At 50.3% G+C, this 21,626-nt stretch overlaps 1 protein-coding gene across 1 annotated transcript; it reads right to left on the reverse strand.

The window, feature by feature from the left end:
* Positions 1–161: 161 nt before the first annotated feature.
* On the reverse strand, positions 162–19,772 carry CDCP2 (CUB domain containing protein 2). The gene is given in 9 exon segments (XM_036842102.1): positions 162–488; positions 3,654–3,832; positions 7,386–7,739; positions 8,772–9,107; positions 12,000–12,138; positions 12,141–12,199; positions 12,202–12,283; positions 12,285–12,349; positions 19,694–19,772. Coding segments are annotated over 9 exon segments (1,620 nt in total).
* Positions 19,773–21,626: the final 1,854 nt, after the last annotated feature.

Here is a 21,626-nt window from a genome sequence, read left to right on the forward strand (position 1 = left end):
AAGCAGGGCAGAGTAAAGGTCCCCTGGAAACTGAGGCTCAGAGGGGGATAGTGACTTGCCCATGGTCATCATAAAGTCAACAAGGCCTGGTCCTGCCCCCGTTGTGGGGTGCCCAAGCTGCCTCCCAGGGATGCCAGATGCCACGTCCCTACCCTCCCGGCTTACAGCAGCATCAGGACCACTATGGCAATGACCATGAGGACTCCAGCCAGGATGCAAAGGCCCAGGAAGACGATGTCACTGGTGTCCTGGGCCACCACGGCCACGGGGCCCTCCAGTGCCTCTGCCTCGTCCCTGGGTGGTGCCTCCTGAAGGTGCTCGGCCGTGGCAGCATAGGGCCCAAGCCAGTGGGAGCCGGACAGCAGGTGGACAGAGGCCTCCTTTCGCCTCGGCTCGCAGCGGACCTCGTATTCGTGGATGTCCTCCTGTCCACCCGCTGAGAAGTCGATGTACAGCACACTGACGATCACTGAAGTGTTATTTCTTCTCTGTGGGGGTCAAGGGGCACTTGCTCACACCTGAAGGGGCCAGGGCTGACCCTGTTCCCCTGGATATGTAGGCACTGAGTGCCAAGGGGGCAGAACTCCAGAGCCTGGTTTCCAGTCCCAGCCTGGCTACTGACTCCCTTCCCACTCAGAGCCTCAGTGTCCCCACCTGTAAAAGGGGCACTACGAGGGTGTCTGAAAGGACAATATATATTTGATGGGTCAGTGTTTGCTCTGGCTTGAAGGAGGTGGTGTCTATGAAAGGTAGTAACAGTAACAACAGGGACATTCGCCATGTTCCAGGCTCTGCATTTTGAGGGCATTATCTCATTTAATTCTCACAACAACCTTCTCTTATTGGTGCCATTAATATCCCCATTTGCCAGATAAGGAAAATGAGGCCCAGAGGTTAAACCCCTTGTCTGAGGTCACACAGCACACAATTGACAGGGAACGTATTCTCTTCCAGATCTGCCTGATTCTTAACTGTGCTCTTAGCCATCACACCTCACTCAAACCAAAGAATGTAGAACCAAAGGGGAGTTTCAGGACATCTAGTTCAATCTCCCTTCCTTGGCAATTTACAGATGTGGCTACTGAGGCCCAGCAAAGGCAGTAATTTGCCTAGAGCTAGATCCAGAAGCCGAGTCTCCTGCCTCCCAGTTAGATGCTCTGTCCCTGGTGTTACACGACTTTCCTTCTGGAATCGTTTTACCCAATTATGTCTGCAGCAGTTATGTGTCCCGTGGTTGAGTCCTGTTCAGCCCAGCAGCACCACCCCGGGGTTGGGAAGAGCCATTGAGGAGTGTGATGTGGGGAGCCTGTCACGCTGCTGCCCTCCCCACCCCCACGGATGAAGGAGGCAGGAGTTAGGACGCCCTGAGACAGTGGAGTGTTTGGGCTGGGGACTGAGGGACAGCATTTTGACGGGCAGTCTGGTGTGGTCTGGATTGGGGGCTGCAGTGATGCCGGGCTACTCTCCCCACCCACCCCTAATCTAGAGCAGTCGTTACACTCCTCAGGCCGCCCAGCTGCCCCTGTCCAGTCATGGCTCTTCTGAGCTGAGGCTTCTCTAAAAACCAAAGCTGCCTAGAACAGAGCAAACGGGCGTGACCTGCAGGAAGCTGCCATCACTGGACACTGGGTGGTCCTTTTGGGGACGGCAGTGAAGGGGAATCACGGATCTGGAGTTTCATGGACCAGGTGACCTTGTGGGTCTCTCCCAACTCTGGGCTTCCAGAAGGCTCTGCGTCCACGTCCCCAGAGGAGCCTTCTGCATTGCGCCCTCAGCCTGTCTACCACCGCACCCTCTGAGGAGAACCGGTGTCCTGGACTTTTGTGACACAGAATCGGAAAAAGAAAGACAGAACCTGAGAGTGGAAGGGGACCCAGTGAAAGGGCCGAAGTGAATCTACATAATAAAGAAGGGAGGGAGGGCTTCCCTGGTGGCGCAGTGGTTGAGAATCTGCCTGCCAATGCAGGGGACACGGGTTCAAGCCCTGGTCTGGGAAGATCCCACATGCCACGGAGCAGCTGGGCCCGTGAGCCACAATTACTGAGCCTGCGCGTCTGGAGCCTGTGCTCCGCAACAAGAGAGGCTGCGACAGTAAGAGGCCCATGCAGCGCGATGAAGAGTGGCCCCCGCTTGCCGCAACTAGAGAAAGCCCTCGCACAGAAACGAAGACCCAACACAGCCATAAATAAAAAAATTAAAAAAAAAGACAAAACATTGCCTATGGGAGTTAAAACATTAATTATAAAAAAAAAAAAAAGAAGAAGGGAGGGAAAAATCACACAAAACAGGTGTGCGGGGAAGTTTCAGGGGTTTTTGATGAATGAGACTTGAGGAGGAAAGAAAGTCCACACAAATGTGGTGTTACGGTTATGAAATCAAGTCTCTGTGGTTTTTAAGAGATGCACAGATAGGTTGTCATGGCTTTTGGCCATTTGAACTGTGCATCTTTGAAAGCAACTCAATGCAGAGACTGGTCCTCATGGGTCTAGGACTTAATAAGTGTTACACTAAGAATCCATGAGTCTGAGGTTCTCAGCTTTTATGTTTCCATGATATTGATGCCAAGATTCTATGATTATGTGGCTCCAGGTTCTAGTGGTGGTTCTGTGACTTTGAGACCCTGAGTGTCTGTGAGTTCTTTGTTCTAGATTTCATGATTCCTTGCTTCTGGGGTTCTCTGTCTCCATCATTTTATGACTCTATGGAACGTGGTTCTGTCCCCAAAGAAAACCCCAGGGGGATTTAGGGCATGGAATAGAGGTGAGGGCAGATTATCTTGGCAGCTAAGACTGACTCCCTCTTCTCCTCTACTCAGGTTAAAAGGATGGTGGCCGCCAGGAGGCTGGGGAAGCAGAGGGTGGACTTGAGGGGCCAGAGGCATACATTCGGTTAATGTTGGGTGGTGGCGAAATACGGTTTGCTGGAAAGCACGTGATTTCTGCCAAGGCAGTCTGACGAATTCCCAGATTCGTCACCAAGGCTGCGGTGTTGTCCCCGATGAAGACCACTGTGCCTTCTCCCCCTTTCCGCTTCCCAACCTGTCCCTGAGAATACAAACATCCAGGGTTCTTGGGCCACTGCCAGGTGACTTCTGAGGGCCCCAAGCCTGGGTTCTAGGCCTCCGAAATACAAGGATAGTAGAAAAACTTCATTTGTACACCTCACTGCCTTTGGAGGGAGGTGGATCCTGTCTCTTGAAGGGCCCCTTTGTTTTGCGGAGCCCAGCAATGGATTTGGATCACAAGGTTGGGGAGGGGGTGGGCAGGAGGCAGCAGCACTCAAACAGCTCTGTGCGTTAGAGGGGTGGGGACCGGGTGGCCCTGGGGAGCTCCAGTGGGGAGGGGGGGCAGCAGGAAGGCCCCCAGGAACAGTCAGTTCACAGGACCTTGAGGGAGGGGCCTCCAGTAGGGGCTTTTGGCTGTCGCCAGCTTGTGCAGCAGGACACCTCTTCTCTGTCTCCCCTACCTGAGTTCTTTGTTGTGTCTACACTGAGCAAGTTTGTTGAGGTAAAATCAAAAGAGGCTGAGTTCTGCATCCTGGCTTGTGGGGTGACCAGAGCCAGGAAGAGAAGCTGAATTCTCAGGTCTGGCAGGTGCCTCTCCCCAGGGATCAGAGCCCCTCCCTCGTGCCTGCCCTCCTCCCGCAGCCCCTACCTGAGACTCGGTGCCGCAGGTGTCAAAGCGGGCCTGGATCCGGAAGTTGCTGCCAACTTCCTGAGCAGCACAGCTCCGGCTGCCCAGGTAGACTTTGGTCCGTTCTAGAGGGGCCAGTGCCTGCGCGGAGATCAGGATCTGGAAGTCCGTGCGGGAGCAACTCACGTTCATGGGGACCACTGAGGATGGATGGGAGCGGGGAGCTGGAGGCCATGGGGGCAGGCGGTCTGACCCCCACCCTCTCCAAGCCCCTATCCAAAGGGTGGTGGATGGAAAACCGAGGCCCAGAGAGAAGATGGCTCTTAAGCAGTCCTACGAGGACGTTTTACACGTGTTACTCCATTTAACTCCATCAAACTATGAGCTCCAGGGCAGGCCCCGTGCCTACTTCTCAGCGTCCTCTGAGCCAGCACAGAGCTTGGCAGGTGCAGTGAATGCTGAATAAACGACTGACTGACTGAATGAATGAATATTCTTAATCACAATGAAAGCTATTATTTGCTGATCATGTTTGCCATATACCAGGCAATTCATTTAATCATTTGACTAGTATTTATGGCCCACTATGTGCAGGCACTATTCTAAACACCAGATACAGAAATGAAAAGAAAAAAACCAGCCACAAATGCCTACTCTCTTGGAGCTTACATTCTAGCTGAGTGAGGAGGCAGTAAATATGTAAGATACACCTAAGCGTCAGAGTAGTCTGAAGGAAAATCAAGCAAAAAAGAAAGACGGGGAGCGGGGAGAGCAGAATGTGTGTGGGTAAGGGTTGCAGTGGCTGCAGTTTGAAAAGGGTGGTGAAGGAAGCCCCACTCTCCCTCCTCATGATGACCCCTTGAGGTGGACATGACTAAATGCATTTGAAAGTTTTGGAACCCGGAGCTCTGAGAGGTGAAATTGTCAGCAGTGGCTAAGCCAGGATTTTAATCATTGCGTCTGTAAGATCCCACAGTTCCTGGTCTCTCCACCTTATGTGGTGGCCCCCTGCAGCCCCTCCTAGCCAGGCCTGTGTGACTCTAAGTGTCTGGGATCGTGAGAGCCTGTGTGTGTGAGCACGCGTGTGTGTACCGGGGCAGTGTTTGCTGGGGCAGGGGTGAGGGTAGGGGGAAGGAAGCGGGGTGGCTGGCGGGAGGAAAAGGAAAGAGCTGGTAGGCAGAGGCCTGGAAATCTCAACCCCTCTCCGGGAAATGCCTCAGACATATTTCAGCCTCTGGTGTCTGGGCAGTCGGGGATTTATGGGCCCGCCATCTCCCACGATGATCTTGGCGATGCTGAACTGTGTGTCACCCCTGATTGATGCTGAGGCTGTCCTCCAGCCGGGAGGCCGCCTGCAGCCTGGGCCACATCTGGAGCCTGGCCCAGCATTAGTGCCGTGTCTGACCCTGGGCTCCCACAGGCATCTGGGCTCCCACAGCCATCGGGGAGGTGCCTTTGGAGGCACCAAAAGGAGAAGGAGCTTGTCCAAGATCACATACAGCTGGGAGAGGACCCAGAGCAAGACCATCAGACCATCAGAGCAAAAGGGACTTTACAGCTCCTTCAACTGATATCTTCATTTTACTGAGACCCTCAGAGAGAAAGCTACTTGCCAGCTAGCTGTGGCAGAGCCCCATGGCACCTGGCTCTCTGATTGCACTCCGGGAAAGGGGTCGCTCTAACAGAGGGACAGCTCTCCTCCAGGTTTATGTATGGAGATGACTGAGGCCCACAGAGGGAGCATCTGCCCAGGTCACTTTGCTGCCACTAGCTTGCTGCAGCTCTACTGTTTCCCTTCACCATTGCTGGGCCCCCAAACTCCTCTGGCACATGGGTAAGGAAAGAGGAAGAAGGACTTCCCTGGTGGCACAGTGGTTAAGAATCCTCCTGCCAATGCAGGGGACACGGGTTCAAGCCCTGGTCCAAGAAGATCCCACGTGCTGTGGCGCAACTAAGCCCATGCGCCACAACTACTGAGCCTGCGCTCTAGAGCCCGCGAACCACAACTACTGAAGCCCGCACGCCTAGATCCCATGCTCCACAACAAGAGAAGCCACCGCAATGAGAAGCCTGTGCACTGCAGCGAAGAGTAGGCCCCGCTCGCTGTAACTAGAGAAAGCCTGTGCGCAGCCACGAAGGCCCAACGCAGCCAAAAATAAATAGAAGGGAAAGAAAGAAAGGAAGGAAGGAAGGAAGGAAGGAAGGAAGGAAGGAAGGAAGAAAGAAAGAAAGAAAAAGAAAGAAAGAAAGAAAGAAAGAAAGAAAGAAAGAAAGAAAGAAAGAAAGAAAGAAAGAAAGAAGGGAAGAAAGAAAGAAAGGAAGGAAGAAAGAAAGAAGGGAAGAAAGAAAGAAAGAAGGGAAGAAAGAAAGAAGAGGAAAGACCTTTTTTTTTTTTGGTTGCGCCGTGTGGCATGCAGGATCTTAGTTCCCTGACTAGGGATCAGACCTGTGCCTCCTGCATTGGGAGCACGGAGTATTAACTACTGGACCACCAGGGAAGTCCTGAGGAAAGATCTTTTGAATGCAGACCAGGACTGAGACACATAAGGGAAAGAAATCCACACTCAGCAAGGATGCCCTCCGAGGCAGGCACTGTGACCTGTGTTATCTCATTTCATCTTAAAGACCACCTGTCTAGAACTTTCATCAACCCCTCCTACAGGTGAGCACCATTGGATGGTCAGTTAATGGCAGCATTTGGATGTGGCCTCCGTCCGTCTGAGCTCAGTCCTGGGCCTCCTCCCCAGGCCCTGCTTAGCCACACAAAAGGCAAGGGTGTGAGTTCTAGCCTTGGCTGTGCCACCCACTGCCCGTGTGACAGCAGTGAAAGTCGTTTCCTCTCTGCACCTCTGTTTCTGCACCTGCACAACAAGAGGCTCTAGCTTAGTCAGGCAGAGGGCAAAATGGGTCCAGAGCACAGGCATTTCTGGGACCGTGGCCCAGGGAAGGGTGATGAGAGGAGGGGATAGATGATAGCTGCTGTCAGCTGGCAAATCTAACTAACACTATGGAGGATGGAAAAGCTGAGTGCCAAGTTCCCTAGCCAGCTCTTCATCTAGGCATGGCCACATGACCAAGTTCAAAATAATGAGAACAAGAAGATGTCTTTTGAGGGCTTCCGAAAATGCTTTTACTTTCCTGATAAAGGAACAATTGTGGCTGGCACCTCCCCTACCCTCTTCCAGCCTTGAACATGGACATGATGCCTGGAGTTGTGGCAGCCATCTTGTAGTCATGAGGTCAAGAGAATCCCAGACATACCAGCTGGGACACTGTTGAGTCCCTGAACCAATACAGCAGCTGCCTAGCTCTAGGCTTCTTGTTATGTAAGGAAACCAAATGTCATTTTTTCAAATCTCTGTCAGTCAGGACTTATGGCTGTACAAGCAAGGTTGGTCGGCATCTCCATGATTATATCAATTGTTTTCCATAAATAGTATTACCATATCTTGTGTATTACCCCTGGATACAGAGGATTAATCATAGTACAAGAGAGGCCAGGGGCCCATGGAGGAAGGTGACAGATAGGGAGGAATTAGGAATTGTGGATTCGGAAGCTGGAAAAATAGGGCACTGTAATAGTGAAAGTAAGCAAGGGCCATATTGATATAGCCTCAGAGGTCCCAGGGCGGGAGTTGGCAGTTGTGTAGCCAACCGAGAAGTTGGTGAGATGGAGCAAGGAGGCTGCAAAGACCAGGAACCCCGGCCTCACCTTCCCCCACCAGCACACCCATACCCTCAACCCCAGCTGACCTCCAATGTAGGCCACAGAGAAGCCCCTGTGGGTGGTGCTACGGTCTGTGTGCAGCAGAAGCAGGAGCTGGTTGTGGCTCGAGGTGACCGGTGGTGGCAGGTGGTGGCCACACCAACTCCCCAGCAGGGGCGCCTCCTCGCTGGCCCCGTCGAAGGCTGTCAGATGGTCAAAGTCACAGGTCCTGGTCAGGCTGTTGGGCCCCTCCAGTTCCAAGTCCAGGAAGAACACTTTGACCCGGTAGCCAAGAGGCAGGCGGATGGTCCAGTGGCACCGGATGTGGTTGGGGTAGGAGCTGGGGTACTGTGGGCTGGAGAAGTTGCCCCGCACCGCCGTGTATACCTCCTGACATTCTCCTGGATTGGGGAGAGCAGGACAGAAGGAGCAATGGTGAGAAGGGTGTAGACTGTCACCCTCTGCAGCTACAGCTTGGGCAGTAGGCGCTAAAGGGTCCTAAATCCACCCTGGCAGGTTGTCGGCACCATGGCCAGAAGACCAGACAACTGATCCCAAAGCCTGCTTTAAACTGAAACTAGCTGAAAGCTGAGACTGTCATTCCAATTGGTAAACCACTTCATGAGTGTTGACCCTGATAGGAATTCAATAACAATGCCTAATACCTGTCCTCGGAGTTGAGTCCAACTTGGACTTGACAGACAAGGTGGTTCATGACCTGACCTTGCCCTTTTTCTCCCTGCCCCTCATCCAGCCCTACCTTCCAGCCTCACCAAACATTTCCTAGTAATACAAGCACACAAACCCTCTCTGTCCTCCATGCCTCTGCACATACTGATCCCTCTGCTTGGAACACCCTTCCCTTTCTTCTGCCACTGGCTTACACCTTCAAAGCACTGCTCAATTCTCTCCTCCTCCAGGAAGTCATCCATGATTCTTACTGTTAGACAGCACAGATCACAGTGCATTGTCATTGTCTGTTTCCTTCTTTATCTCCTCCACCAGACAGTTTACTTCCCAATGGTTCATTCATTCATTCGTACAAACATTAATTGAATACCCTCTATGTAGCAGGTACAAAGATAAGTCCATAGGAACTCACAGTCAAGCAGAGGAAATCAGCATGCAAACCAGGTACAGAAGTGATGTGTTAGATCATCGCTATGAGAAAACTTCTCTAAGGAGTTGAAGGAAGGGAATAATTCTGAGTGAATCAAGGAGCCTTCCCAGAGGAGGTAACATGCTTGTGCCTTGGCATCGGCCAGACGGGAAAGGGTGTGCTAGAACATTTCAGGCAGAGAAAGAGCAGGAAGTGTAAGGCCCAGAGGCAGAAGTGGCTGAGGACAACCCCTCCCTGCCCCGCCGCAAGTGTGATGGGGAGGCAGGAGCCCAGCACACACAGCGCACTCAGGGTGTAGCTCCGGCCCTCCTACCTGAGAAGTAGTAGGCCTTGAAGCCCCGGCCCCCGATGTTAAAGTCAGACTTGAAGACCACCTGCAGCTCGTGGCCCAGCGACACGAGCGTGGGGGGCCTGGAGCTGCCGCAGTAGTGGTGCCCACGGGCGGGGCCGGGCCCCCCAAGCACAGCCACGTAGTCGTAGGTGCACTGCTCACTGCCCTCCACCTGGAAGTCCACGAAGACCAGCTTGACGGTGGCAGGGCCAGCGGCTCGGATCACCCAGCGGCACTCCACATTGTTGGGGTAGTTGTTGGGGTGCTCGGGGCTGGTGAGGACCCCCGACAGGCCCGTCAGGACGCCACCACACGCATCTGCAAGGGAGTCCACTTGAACCGAACTTTCTCCCTCCCTGTGGCTCCCCCATCTCCTCCCTTGGGAAATGCCATGCCCACAGGTGTTCACAGGAATCTTGTCACCACCCACTGAGCACTTGGTAAGTGACAGGCACAGGCCATCTTTCTAGGTCATCACCATAACCCCATGAGGAACGCACCGTGGTTTCCCCCATTTTACAGCTGAGAGACTGGAGGCAGAGAGAAGTTAAATAACTTACCTGTGTGAGTTGGGCTTCACCCAGGCTGAGCCTGAGACAAGGATTTGAGCCCAAGTAGTTTATCTGGGAGAGACAGAGGACCGCAGATGGGCAGCAAGGGAGAGAGGGTGGGGGAGCGGGGGCATTCCCCAGAATCGAGGCTGAGGGCCGCTGGGGGTAGAGGTGACCTGCCAAAGCTTCGGAAAAAGCCCTGAAGCAAAGAGATGTGGAGATTGGCAAGAGCCATTGCAGTGGCAAGGCCCCAAGGGACAGGGCAGGACCCTGACAGCAGGTCACACCCCTGGTATCAGGGAGGGCAGGATTTGACTAACTTCAGAGTTTGTGCACTTGATCTTATCAGTCTCACTGTCCCCTCCTACCAGGCCAGTGGAGCATAGAGGCTGAGGCACCTGAGACCAGGAACATTATCAAATCTCCCGAACAGATGAGGAAACTGAGGCTTAGAGGGAGGATCTGAAGGAGTAGAGATGGGCTTGAAGTCTGAAGACAGGTCTCCTCTCAGCTCAGTCTTCTATTGCTGTGTGACCGTGGGCAAGTAACTCAGCCTCTCTGAGCCTCATGGGAATATTAGAAATCATAAGACCTGTTCAGACTGATCCACCAGGCTCAGACTCATGCAGAGTTTAAGAAGTTTCTGGTGAAAGCCCTTTGGAACCCAGTGTAGCCAGTACAACTGGGAGCTAGGTGATAATGAATGCCAGGACTAGCTGGAGGCCACCAGCAGGGAGGGGCACACTCGGTTGTGTCTCCTGAGACTCCAGAATCTCACTCCATGGCATGGCTGTGTGAACAGAGCACTGTGCTGGGCGGCTACGGACTTGTCTTCTTGTCCCAGTTTCCGCTTCCCAGATGTGTGACCTTGGGAAGGCACATTCCCTCTCTGGTCTCAGGTGTATTGTTTGTCAAATGAGAGGGCAGGTTTTGACAGTCTGTGAGATCCCGTCTGCTGTCAACACCCTTAGCAGAGACTTTCAAAATGTGTTCTGGGGCTCCACGGTGGCCCCAGGGCATCTATTTGCAGACATCTGATGTAAATGTCATTCTTTTTCTGTATTCAAACTATTTTTTAATTCAATGAAAGATAGCATCCACAGTCACATATCTTATATGTAAAAATTTAACTAATCAGAGGACATCAATATTTACTTACGTTTTCAATGACTGGCTTATAATAAGTAAATGTTAAAAATACGAACTTATAAATGCTTACAACAGAAATGCTGCCTTTGGGACTTCCGTGGTGGTGCAGTGGTTAAGAAGCCGCCTGCCAATACAGGGCACACGGGTTTGATCCCTGATCCGGGAAGATCCCACATGCCACGGAGCAACTAAGCCCGTGCGCCACAACTACTGAGCCGTCGCACCACCACTACTGAGCCCTCGTGCCACAACTACTGAAGCCCACACACCTAGAGCCCATGCTCCACAACAACAGAAACCGCCGCAATGAGAAGCCCACGTACCGCAACGAGGAGTAGTCCCCGCTCGCCACAACTAGAGAAAGGCCACGCACAGCAACGAAGACCCAACGCAGCCATAAATAAATAAATAAATAAATAAATAAATAAAAATTTATTTTTTAAAAATGCTGCCTTTATCTCTTTTACATATCAGGGATTAACATAAGGTTCCATTTGATATAAGGGTACTCCTGTTTTAAAAATATTGGAAAACATTGCACATAGTAGTATAACTTTGATACCCTAAGAGTCTAAAAATCTAGGGATCTAAAACTCCACTGCTATGATTAGATCGGTCTGTGGTTCTTGTGTTTTACCATTCTACAATACTATGCCTCCAAAGCCAGTGGGAGCTGGTGTCTGGCTTTGGAGGCATAGAACTGTATGCACCCTCGCCCCGGCCCTGATTGCTGCTGGTGAACCCTGTGCACCAGGAGCCTCTGTGGAGCCTATTGCTTGAGCTGTTGCGAGGAAGGCCCTTGGTTTTGGCCTTGGGAGAAGGTAGGAGGTCTGAGTCTGTGCAGAGAAGCCTGAGGAAAGAGGAATGAGTCAAGGAGAAAGAAAGGCAAGGAGGGTGAAGCCTCTGCTCCCCTCACTAGCCTGAGGGGTAGGCTCCAAGCCTGGCTGGGGGAGGGAGGGGTTAGGGACCACGATAGGTATAGGAGGCGAGCTCAGGAAAGGCTTTGGGAGGGAGCGCGTCACCAGCTCCACGCAGACGCTCATGCACCTTGCACTCCTGAGGACATGATGGGGAGGGGAGAGAATCCTGTGCCCGTGACATGAGATGTCACAGAGGGGTCAGCAGCAGTGGCAGCACGGTGTCCCCTCCGGTGTCCGCTCCAGTGTCCTGATGCCATGTATGGGGTGAGAAGGAGAAGGATAGGAGAGCGCGAGAGGCCTCATTCCTGAGCACAGTGAGACCCTCCGAGGACTCCCGGAATAACGGAGGGAGACGTGGGGAGTGTTGCCATGAAGGTGGGAACACACAACCACCAAGACTACCAACAGAAAAAAAAAAAAAAGACTACCAACAGAGGCTGCCTTTGCCCCGTGCGCTATGAGAGCAGGGGCAGACAGATTACAGAGCAGCCTACACGCTAAGATGCTGAGACACTGCCCGTCACCTTACCCCGCCGCCCTCCCCCCATCCCCACCCAGGGCCACCCTCTCCACTGCCAAGTCCCCCTTGCCTTTTTGGTAGCCCGCGGAAAAGCCTCGGCTGGCCACGTGCTTGTCTGAGTGGAAGACCACAGACATGACGTGCCAGGAGGAGGCGAAGGGTGGCGGGGGCCACCTGGCCGCAGAACCTCCCAGCAGGTTGCCCTGGTCCCCGGAGGGCCCCCATTGTAGATCTCCAGGAAGTCGAAGCTGCAGGTGTCATGGTACTCCAGTCGAAGGCGTGGAAGGTGAGCAGCACGGAGGATCCCTCAGCCACCACGATCAGCCAGCTGCACTCCGTGGTGTAGGGGTAGAGCCCTGGGGAAGTTGGGGCTGGAGAAGTTTCCAGAAGGTGCTGAGAGCACACCCCCACATTTGACACCTGTGGTGAGAGGAAAGAATGTCTCAGAGTCAGTCCTGGGGTCTTGGGTGGTGGCCCAGCTCCAAAGCGGGTTCTTTGGGATGGGATGAGGGAGCACGAGGTCATGGCCCTAAGTCAATTCACTTATTCATGTAGCTGTTCATTCATTTATTTATTCTTCAAATACTTGCCAAACATTCTTTTATTCATTCAAGAAATATTGTTTGAGTGCTAAGCATTGTTTTAGGTGCTGGGGTTACAGCAGGAACAAATAGACTAAAATTCTGGTGGGGAAGACAAACAATAAACATAATAAGGAAAATATAGAGCATATTAACTAGTGATAAGTGACCTGGAGAAAAATAAAGCAGGGAAAGGAGACAAGAAGTGTCAGGTGGGACTATAGTTTTAGATAAAATAGTACCAAATGCTGGGCACTAGAGATGTGCATTGGGGAATTTGAAAATTAAAAATAATATTACCTCCTCCCATCCTGAGTGAAAATGTGCACAGTCTACTACAAAGTTAAAACTACATTCTTTTTTATTATTATTTATTTATTTATTTATATTTTTGGCTGCGTTGGGTCTTTGTTGCCGCGCGCCGCGCACGGGCTTTCTCTAGTTGTGGCGAGCGGGGGCTACTCTTTGTTGCAGTATGCGGACTTCTCATTGCAGTGTCTTCTTTTGTTGCAGAACCCGGGCTCTAGTCATGCAGGCTTCAGTAGTTGCGGCGCATGGGCTCAGTAGTTACGGCACACGGGATTAGTTGGTCCGCGACATGTGGGATCTTCCTGGACCCGGGCTCGAACCAGTGTCCCCTGCATTGGCAGGTGGATTCTTAACCACTGCGCCACCAGGGAAGTCCCCAAAACTACATTCTTATATGTGCATATTTGCTTATATTTTGAAAACAATGGAAGGAAACTAATAAAAATTGTTCTCTGACACGGGAAGATGTAAGCCAAAGGGAGGAAACAGGCGTGACCACTAGACCTCTTTAAACGCAATTTATTTTATAATTTTAACTTTATAATCATGAGTAATTTTTAATATAATTTTTAAATTATCAAAAATATTTAAGTAACCCATATGCCAAACTAAAACAAATAAGCTTAACTATATGTCAAGTTGGAGGCACATTCACATGGGAAAAACGATTTCAAACGATGTTGAAATACACTATTTTGACTGTGCCTTCCTAGTGGAATAGATCCCAAGAACAAAATGAAACACAAAGAAATATTAAACTATATTCAGTAGACTTACTATTAGTAGTAATAGTGAATCTGTTTATTTTACAATATTTTATATATTGGAATAAGGAAGTATGTTAATGTCAATAGAAACTAAGATTTGCAGTGTAAGAGGAGAGCGATACAAGTATAAAATTAAAAACTAAGTAGAACTCTTGAGATCCTTAATTTGAATTGAAAACATCAGTACGAATTTGATTTATTTTTATTTCTAAAAATATTTATTTCCTAGCTTTGTTCATTAAAAACCCTAAAAGCAATGATATTCCGGTAGTATTTGTACCACTTGGACTTAGATTAGGATTATTATGTCCAAATAAATTAGATTAGGATCATTATGTCCAACTAAAATGAAGCAGGGCTCCTTAGAGAAATAGTTAGTCTAGGGCAGTAAATATACAAAACACACTTGGGATATCTTGTCACACCAGAATGTAAAGAAACTATCAGAACTGCTGGAATTGTGTCAAAAGACACAGAAACCTTGAAGGGGCTCCCACTGGCTAAAGAAGGTATACTTTGAACTTCAAAAAAATTTATTGCAGGGACTTCCCTGCGGTCCAGTGGTTAAGACTCTGCGCTTCCAATGCAGGGGGCGCGAGTTCGATCCCTGGTCAGGGAACTAAGATCCCACATGCCACGGGGAGTGGCCAAAAAAAAAAAATTTATTGCAGTGGGTTGAAACCCATCAAATATATAAACATTCATGAATTCATAATACAACTAAAAGAAATTAAAAAGGAACTTATTGATTTCCTTTAGAGATTGCTCGGGCACGAACTCATTTTCTTCTTGATACATGGAGAAAGAATTAAGCATTTACTTTGCCTTTCCTGTTACAAACTATATATATCAGGATAACCAAATAGCTGATGAAGAAAAATTGTTATTTAAAGAAGACTACAGAAAGAATAACAACATTAGAAAAATATAACTTTGCAAACCTTAATGAAATCATCATTATCATTGTCTGTTCTAATCACTGAGAAAAAAGGTAAATGATGAGAGGTAAAACCTAGATGGTTGAGTAGATAAATATTTTCTGTAAAATTCTTTCACCTTTGCTAATGTATGGAAATTTTTATAATTCAAAAATGCCAAAAAAGTTACCTTTATAGGGAACTTTATAATGGATGGATCAGGCTAACAACCCCTGAACTCACTGACCAATCTTAACGTCAAAGTGAAACACTGGATAATCGGTGCCCTGATGAAACACCTGTAACATCTTCTTGGGGGAAAAAAAAAGGAACCTTTATCTAATGGAGTCTCTGGATCTGTCTACAAGTTAGAGTGAATATGGAAGCTAGAGGAACAATCTAAATGACACCGTGAGGACACATTCAGTCAAGTCCAGAATGTGGGAAATTCTAATGACCAAGGTGCTTCAACAGTAAGTAAGGTTGTGGGGGGGAGACACAACTGTTATATTAAAAAAGACTCAACTAGAAGAAAACATAGGAGGTAAGCTCCTTAACACTAGTCTTGGCAATAATTTTTTGGATTTGACACCAAAGGCAACAAAAGCAAAAATAAACAAGTGGGACTACGTTGAATTAAAAGCTCTGCACAGCAAAGGAAACCATCAATAGGGACTTCCCTGGTGGCGCAGTGGTTAAGAATCTGCCTGCCAAAGCAGGGGACACGGGTTCTGAACCCTGGTCCAGGAAGATCTCACATGCCGCAGAGCAACTAAGCCTGTCAGCCACAACTACTGAGCCTGCGCTCTAGAGCCCAAGAGCCACAACTACTGAGCCTGCGTGCCACAACTACTGAAGCCTGCACACCTAGAGCCCCTGCTCCACAACAAGAGAAGCCACCGCAGTGAGAAGCCCGTGCACTGCAACGAAGAGTAGGCCACGCTCGCCGCAACTAGAGAAAAGCCCACGCACAGCAGAGAAGACCCAACACAGCCAAAAATAAATAAATAAATAAATATAAAGAGGAAGGCTTCCAACACTTCACCATTAAAAAAAAAAAAAAATGAGTAGAGGACTTCTCTGGTGGCGCAGTGGTTAAGAATCTGCCTGCCAATGCAGGGGACACGGGTTTGAGCCCTGGCCCGGGAAGATCCCACATGCTGTGGAGCAACTAATCCCATGCGCTACAACTACTGAGCCTGTGCTTTAGAGCCTGCGAGCCACAACTACTGAGCCCGCATGCCTAGAGCCCATGCCCTGCAACAAGAGAAGTCTGTGCACTGCAACGAAGAGTAGCCCCCAGTTGCCGCAACTAGAGAAAGACCGTGCAGCAACGAAGACCCAACGCAGCCAAAAATAATAAATAAATAAAATAAATTTAAAAATGTAAAATAAAAATAAAATGAGTAGAGAAACTGAATAGGCAGTTTTCCAAAGAAGGCATACAGATGGCCAACAGGTACATGAAAAGGTGCTCAACATCACTAATCATCAAGGAAATGCAAATCAAAACCTCAATGAGATATCACCTCCCATCTGTTAGGATGGCTATTATGTAAAAGACAAGAGAGTAACAAGTGTTGGCAACGATGTGGAGAAAAAGGAACCTTTGTGCACAGTTGGTAGGAATGCAAACTGGTGCAGCCTCTATGACAAACAATATGGAGGCTTCTCAAAAAATTAAAAATAGAACTCCATATGATCCAGCAATTCCACTTTGGGTATATTTCAAAGGAAATGGAAACAGGGTATCAAAGAGTTATCTGCATTCCCATCTTCATTGCAGAATTATTCATAATAGCCGAGATATGGAAACAACCTAAGTGTCCATCAACAGATGAATGGAGATACATATGACATGGAATATTATTCAGCCTTGAAAAAGGCACCCATCCTGCTATTTGCAGCAACATAGATAGACCTTGAGGGCATTATGCTAAGTGAAATAAGCCAGACAGAGAAAGACGAATACTGCATGGTATCACTTATATGTGGAATCTAAAACGTCAAACTCATAGAAACAGAGAGTAGAAAAGTGGTTGCCAGGGGAGAAGTCGATTAAAAAAGAGAGAGAGAGACTGAGAGAGAGAGAGAGAGGGAGGCAGACTTGAGTCAAATATCAACCAAAAGCAATGTGTGGACCTTGTCTGGATTCTGAGTTGAACAAAAAAATTGCAATGGGATTTTTTATTTTTTTGCCGTAATGGGGAAAATTGAACATGAACTGAGTATTAGATAAAATTAAAGAATTATTATATCATTATAATAATATTGGGAATATCTATCTATATATATATCTGTTAGATATACTCTGAAATATTTATGGGTGAAATAGTGTGATATCTGAGATTGTCTTTAAATTTCTCCAATCTGCCCCCCTAAAATGGGGGTAGGGGTAGGATAGAAGAGCCAAGAAAGGCAGAATGTTGATAACTGTTGAAGATGGTTGATGGAGACATCGGGATTTATTATACTATTTTCTCCACTTTGTGTGTGAAAATTTTCATAGTTAAAAGTTGAAAAAAATGACCTTCTCAGTGAGGCTTTCCCCAACCACCCTATTTACAATTGAAATCCTCTCCCCATCCCTGTACCTCTTCTCTCCCTTTTCTGCTTTATTTTCTCCATAGCACCCATCACCGTCAAATGTACTATTTATTTCCTTATTTGTTTGGTTCACTGCCAAGTCTCTCTCCACAAAACTGTCAGCTCTATGAGAGCAGGGATTCTCGTCTATTTTGTTCTCTGCTGTCTCCCAAGCACCTAGAAGAGCTCCTGGTACAAAGCAGGTGCTCAGTGTATATTTGCTGAGTGAATGAATCAGTGAACAATCTTATATCATCCTCACAATATCCCCATAAAATAGGCAGCGCAGGTGTTATTGACTCCATTTAACAGATGAGAAACTGAGGTCCAAAAAGGAAGTTACTGCTGTAGCTGACATCTCCTGTTTTGTTCCACCCAGCCCTCATTCCTTCACCTCTTGTAAGAACATGCCCTCGATTTTAGACACTGCTCCCTTCCCTTGTCTCCATGTGGTAACCCTCCCTCGTCTTTCCCAGGCCCACAGGAGGACACAGGATCCTAGCTGGGCAATCCTGGGGCGCCCAGCACTGCCACAGCGACTGGCCTGTGGGGTGGCCCTGTGCCACCAGAGTCCTGCTGCTGAGTTCCTGGGTGAGAACCCTTTCCTGCCTGGTACCTAAGCCGGGAGTGAGAGCCCTGGGTGGACCCCGCTCAGGGCCCATTGAGAGAGCTTGTCAGCAAATGGCAAGAACCATGTGAAAAGAGGAAATGGCCCAGAACCCAAGCTGCCCAACTCAGCTATACTCCCGCCTCCCTGGCACCAGCCACTGCATTTCTCTTCTTGCTTAAACTCATCCAGATTAGGTTTCTGTCCCTTGCAACCAGAGCATGCTGAAGAATATACTTAACCAAAGTTCCTGTAAGAGAGACACATTTGCCAAGCATGTGCCCTGTACAGGCCTGCGCTGACTCAAAATGGGCCCCTTCCTGGGGAGCTCCCAGTTGTGGGGTAAGATGGGGGGAGTTAGGCAAATGAGACAAAGCCATGTGGCGTGATTGTGCTGGGGCCACACGGGCTCTGGGGTCCAGAGGGAGGGGGGCAGTCTTGCCAGGGCCAGCACTGTTAGGGGAGGGACACAGGGGCGTTGATGTTTGAGTTTGGCTAGAAGGAGCAAGAGGGCTTTGTGAGTTGGGGAAGATTTGGAGGGAGGAAATGGCATGAATAAAGGCTCAGACTCACAATCACTTAGCCTACCTGAGCCTCACTCACGCATCTGTGAAATGGGGATAATGACCTTGCTGGGCGGCTGTGAACACGGATGAGAGAAAGCAGTGCAGAGGCTACAAGATGCACATCCAGTTCACATCAGGGCTCCCTGCCTGGCCCTGGGGGCAGGCCAGGGTGGGAGCAATGTGTGATTCATGCCTCTATGGCAAGAGGACAGAGGGATATCCTGTTCATTGCCTGTCCTTTTCCTTCCCCCAGCCTTGCCCATTGGACGGGAAAAGCCGTGAGAAGGTTGGAGCAGAACTCCTGGTGGCCCAGGAGGCCCTGGGTCCCAGCACAAGTAGAGGCCTTGTCCGGCAGGCACCCTGAACTCCAGGGTCACCCCAAGGCCACTGAAGCCCCAGTGGCTAGAAATGGGAACAGTTAGGTTCTCCCACCACCCAGGCATGGGGTGAGACACCTGGGTGCCCAAGCCATCTCTGCCACCAACTAGGTGACTGGAAAGTTACACTTCCTTCCTGAGCCCCCCTTGAATCTGCAGGAAGACAAGGCACTGGCAACTGCTGGCTGAGCCCCTGCTACACACACGCCCCTTGAAGACGGGTGAAGTGATGTTGCCCTGGCTTCTCAGACAGGCACACAGTGCTCAGAGGGCTGGAGCAGCACAAAGCAACCCGGGACCAGGGTGCCAGCAGAGGGTTCTAAGATCTCCAAGGGGGGAGTTTCTGAGGCTGATGAACGGATGCAGAAGTCTTCCTGGAGGAGGTGGTGTTTGACCTGAGCTTGATGGATGAGCCAGATGTTCTCAGGTGGAAAAAGAGAAAAGGGACCTTCCAGCCAGAGGGCACAGGGGGTGAAAGCCCTGAGAGTGGAGCATCTCCAGGAGGGGGTGTGATCCTCTGCCAGAGCATGTGATGCCCGAGGGACTCTGGGAACCGAGGCTGGTTGTTATATAGAGATTGGAGCCAAACCTGGGAAGGCACTGAATGCCTTTATAAGGAACTTTGATTTCACTTGGCTGGCGATGGGAAAGTACAGCAGGCTCTCAGGAGGAAAATAAGGACTCATTCCAGCAACAAATCTTTCATCGTTCTCTGAGCCATTCCCTTCGCCCTTGGTAAGCATGTAGTCTTGGACAGGTTACTTAACCGCCCTCTTCCTCAGTTTCCTCATCTGTAAAAAGGAGGACTAATACCCACTTTGAAGTTGTGAAGATTAAATGCATTCATACGTGGAAAGCACCCAGCACATAGTAGGCACTTGATAAATATTGTCTTTCCCCATCTCAGAAGCAATACATCCTCAACTCGGCCAACTGCCCCCAAAAGGGCCTTCCGCTTTCTGGCCTTCCACATGGAAACCTCCTGAGACCCCGCTGCTACCTGCCACCCCTCTGCCCCCCTCCAGGTTTCCTGCCTGTCCCCAGCAGCTCCTACCTTTCATGGCCTGGGCCCTGGGGACTGGGCCCAGCAGTGTCACTGCCAGCAGCACACAGAACTCCAGCTCTGCCAGCATCTCCTCACTGGGGGCCCCGCAGGTCTGCCGAGCTCGGGGCAGGCCAGGACCTGAGGGTCTGGAGCAGGGGAAAGAGAGGTGAGGCTGAAAGGGCCTCCAAGTTAATGGTGGTGTGAATAATTCATCAGCACCTTGAATTAGTAAGCTGATCCCCAGGTGCTTCCTTCACTCCACCCTAAGGTGACGGATCTAGTGTCACCAGGTTGACACTTCGGAGGTCTGCACTGGCCACACTGGATGGGTAAGGGAAGCAACTTAGGGCTGGGAGGGAATTTATTGGTGGAGAAGGGGCACGAGTTTTGGGGCTAGGCAGACCTGAGATCATCCCTGGTCAGCCTCCGATTGGCCAGGTGACCTTGAACAAGTCATCCAACTCCTTTAGTTCCTGACCTGACTCATCTGTCCAGTGGGGCCATTCAGCCCTGCCTCTAGGGCTATTGTGGAAATGAAATGTGGTAACATACACTAAAGCACACAGTGAGCGCTTGCTATAGGTTTCCCTATCCTCCACCGATGGGGGAGTGGGACAAGCATCCCTCAGACATGCTTAGATGAGCTCAGAGGGAGAGCGAAGGGAAGAATGCAGCAGGGACAACAGAATGGGAAAATCGTACAGGACAACTCCTAATGCAGTCATGGATCTGGGCCACAGTGTAAATTCTGGCCAAGGATATTAAATGTTCACCTTTTTATTGATCCACAAACCTGGCTTGAACATCACTACGTGCCAGGCCCTGTGCTAGGGGCTGGGCCGTAGCAATACCCTCAGGGGCGCCGTGTCCAACAGGAAACAGGATCTTTCAATTTACTCTAGGAGCCCTATTTGGTTCAGTCCGGCCCAAGGCTCATTTCCTAAGCTCCTTCTCTGTGCAGAGCCTGCACCAGGCGCAGGGCATCCGAGGTGAACATGGCATGTTCCTGCCTCCCAGTGAGGAGCCTGGGCTCTGGCTTGACAGACAAGGGCTGAATCCAGGCTCTACCCTTCACTGCTGGGCTGCGGGGGCCTCTCTGAGGCCCAGTCTCCTGGACCACGACAGGAGAGCAGTGCAGTGCCTGCAGTTTGTGGAGAGGATTAGATGAGATAATGTAGGGGAAGCCCAAGCCAGTGCCTGGCTCAGTGCATAGGAGGATATTTATTGACCTCGGAGGAGCTCAGACGTCCATCTGCCAGACCACGTGTTGCCTCTGGCCCATCCTTTTGTCAGGAGGTCCCCAGGGAGCCCTTTGCTGCCAGCACGGGAGGGAGGCCACCTGGAAGGTTTTCAGCCAAGAGCATCGGGAATGGTCAGGCCTGAGGGATTGACTTACCGGTGGGGCCTGATTGGCCAGAACAGAGAGGTTCTGTGTCCTGAGCCGTCTGAGGGGACCAGAGCTTTTATTAAACACCTACTGTGTGTATGAGTAAGGGCGCTAACCCAGTGCCTGCTGAGTACTGGGCATGGTGCTGAGCCTCCCAGACCTGTGCTTGTGTCCCCCCAGTTTCAGAGGCACATATCGGACCTTCCATCTTGCAGAGGAGGAAGCTGAAGTGCAGAGGGTTTGAGCCACTGTCGTGGCTTGAGTTGCTTCACAAGAAGACCCTGTGGCAGGGAGCTGAGGACGAGGAGTTTACCCAGGTGATCCCCGGAAGCACAGGTAGGGGAGGGGGGCAGGGAGACGGGGGTGAGAAGAAGCCGATTCAGGGTATGTTAGCCAGCAGCTGACCACCGGGGGCAACCGAGGCTCCACCCCCACGGGCAGCTCTGGGAAATGGTGTTTCAGTGAGGCAGGAGGAGGCAGCGTGTTTGTCCACCACTGCCAGCTGCCCCTGGGTGATGGCCGCTCGAGGCCATCCTCTCCCAGGCATTTCCAACC

Source organism: Balaenoptera musculus, chromosome 1 (genome assembly GCF_009873245.2).
Source record: "Balaenoptera musculus isolate JJ_BM4_2016_0621 chromosome 1, mBalMus1.pri.v3, whole genome shotgun sequence".
Classification (NCBI taxonomy): Eukaryota; Metazoa; Chordata; class Mammalia; order Artiodactyla; family Balaenopteridae; genus Balaenoptera; species Balaenoptera musculus.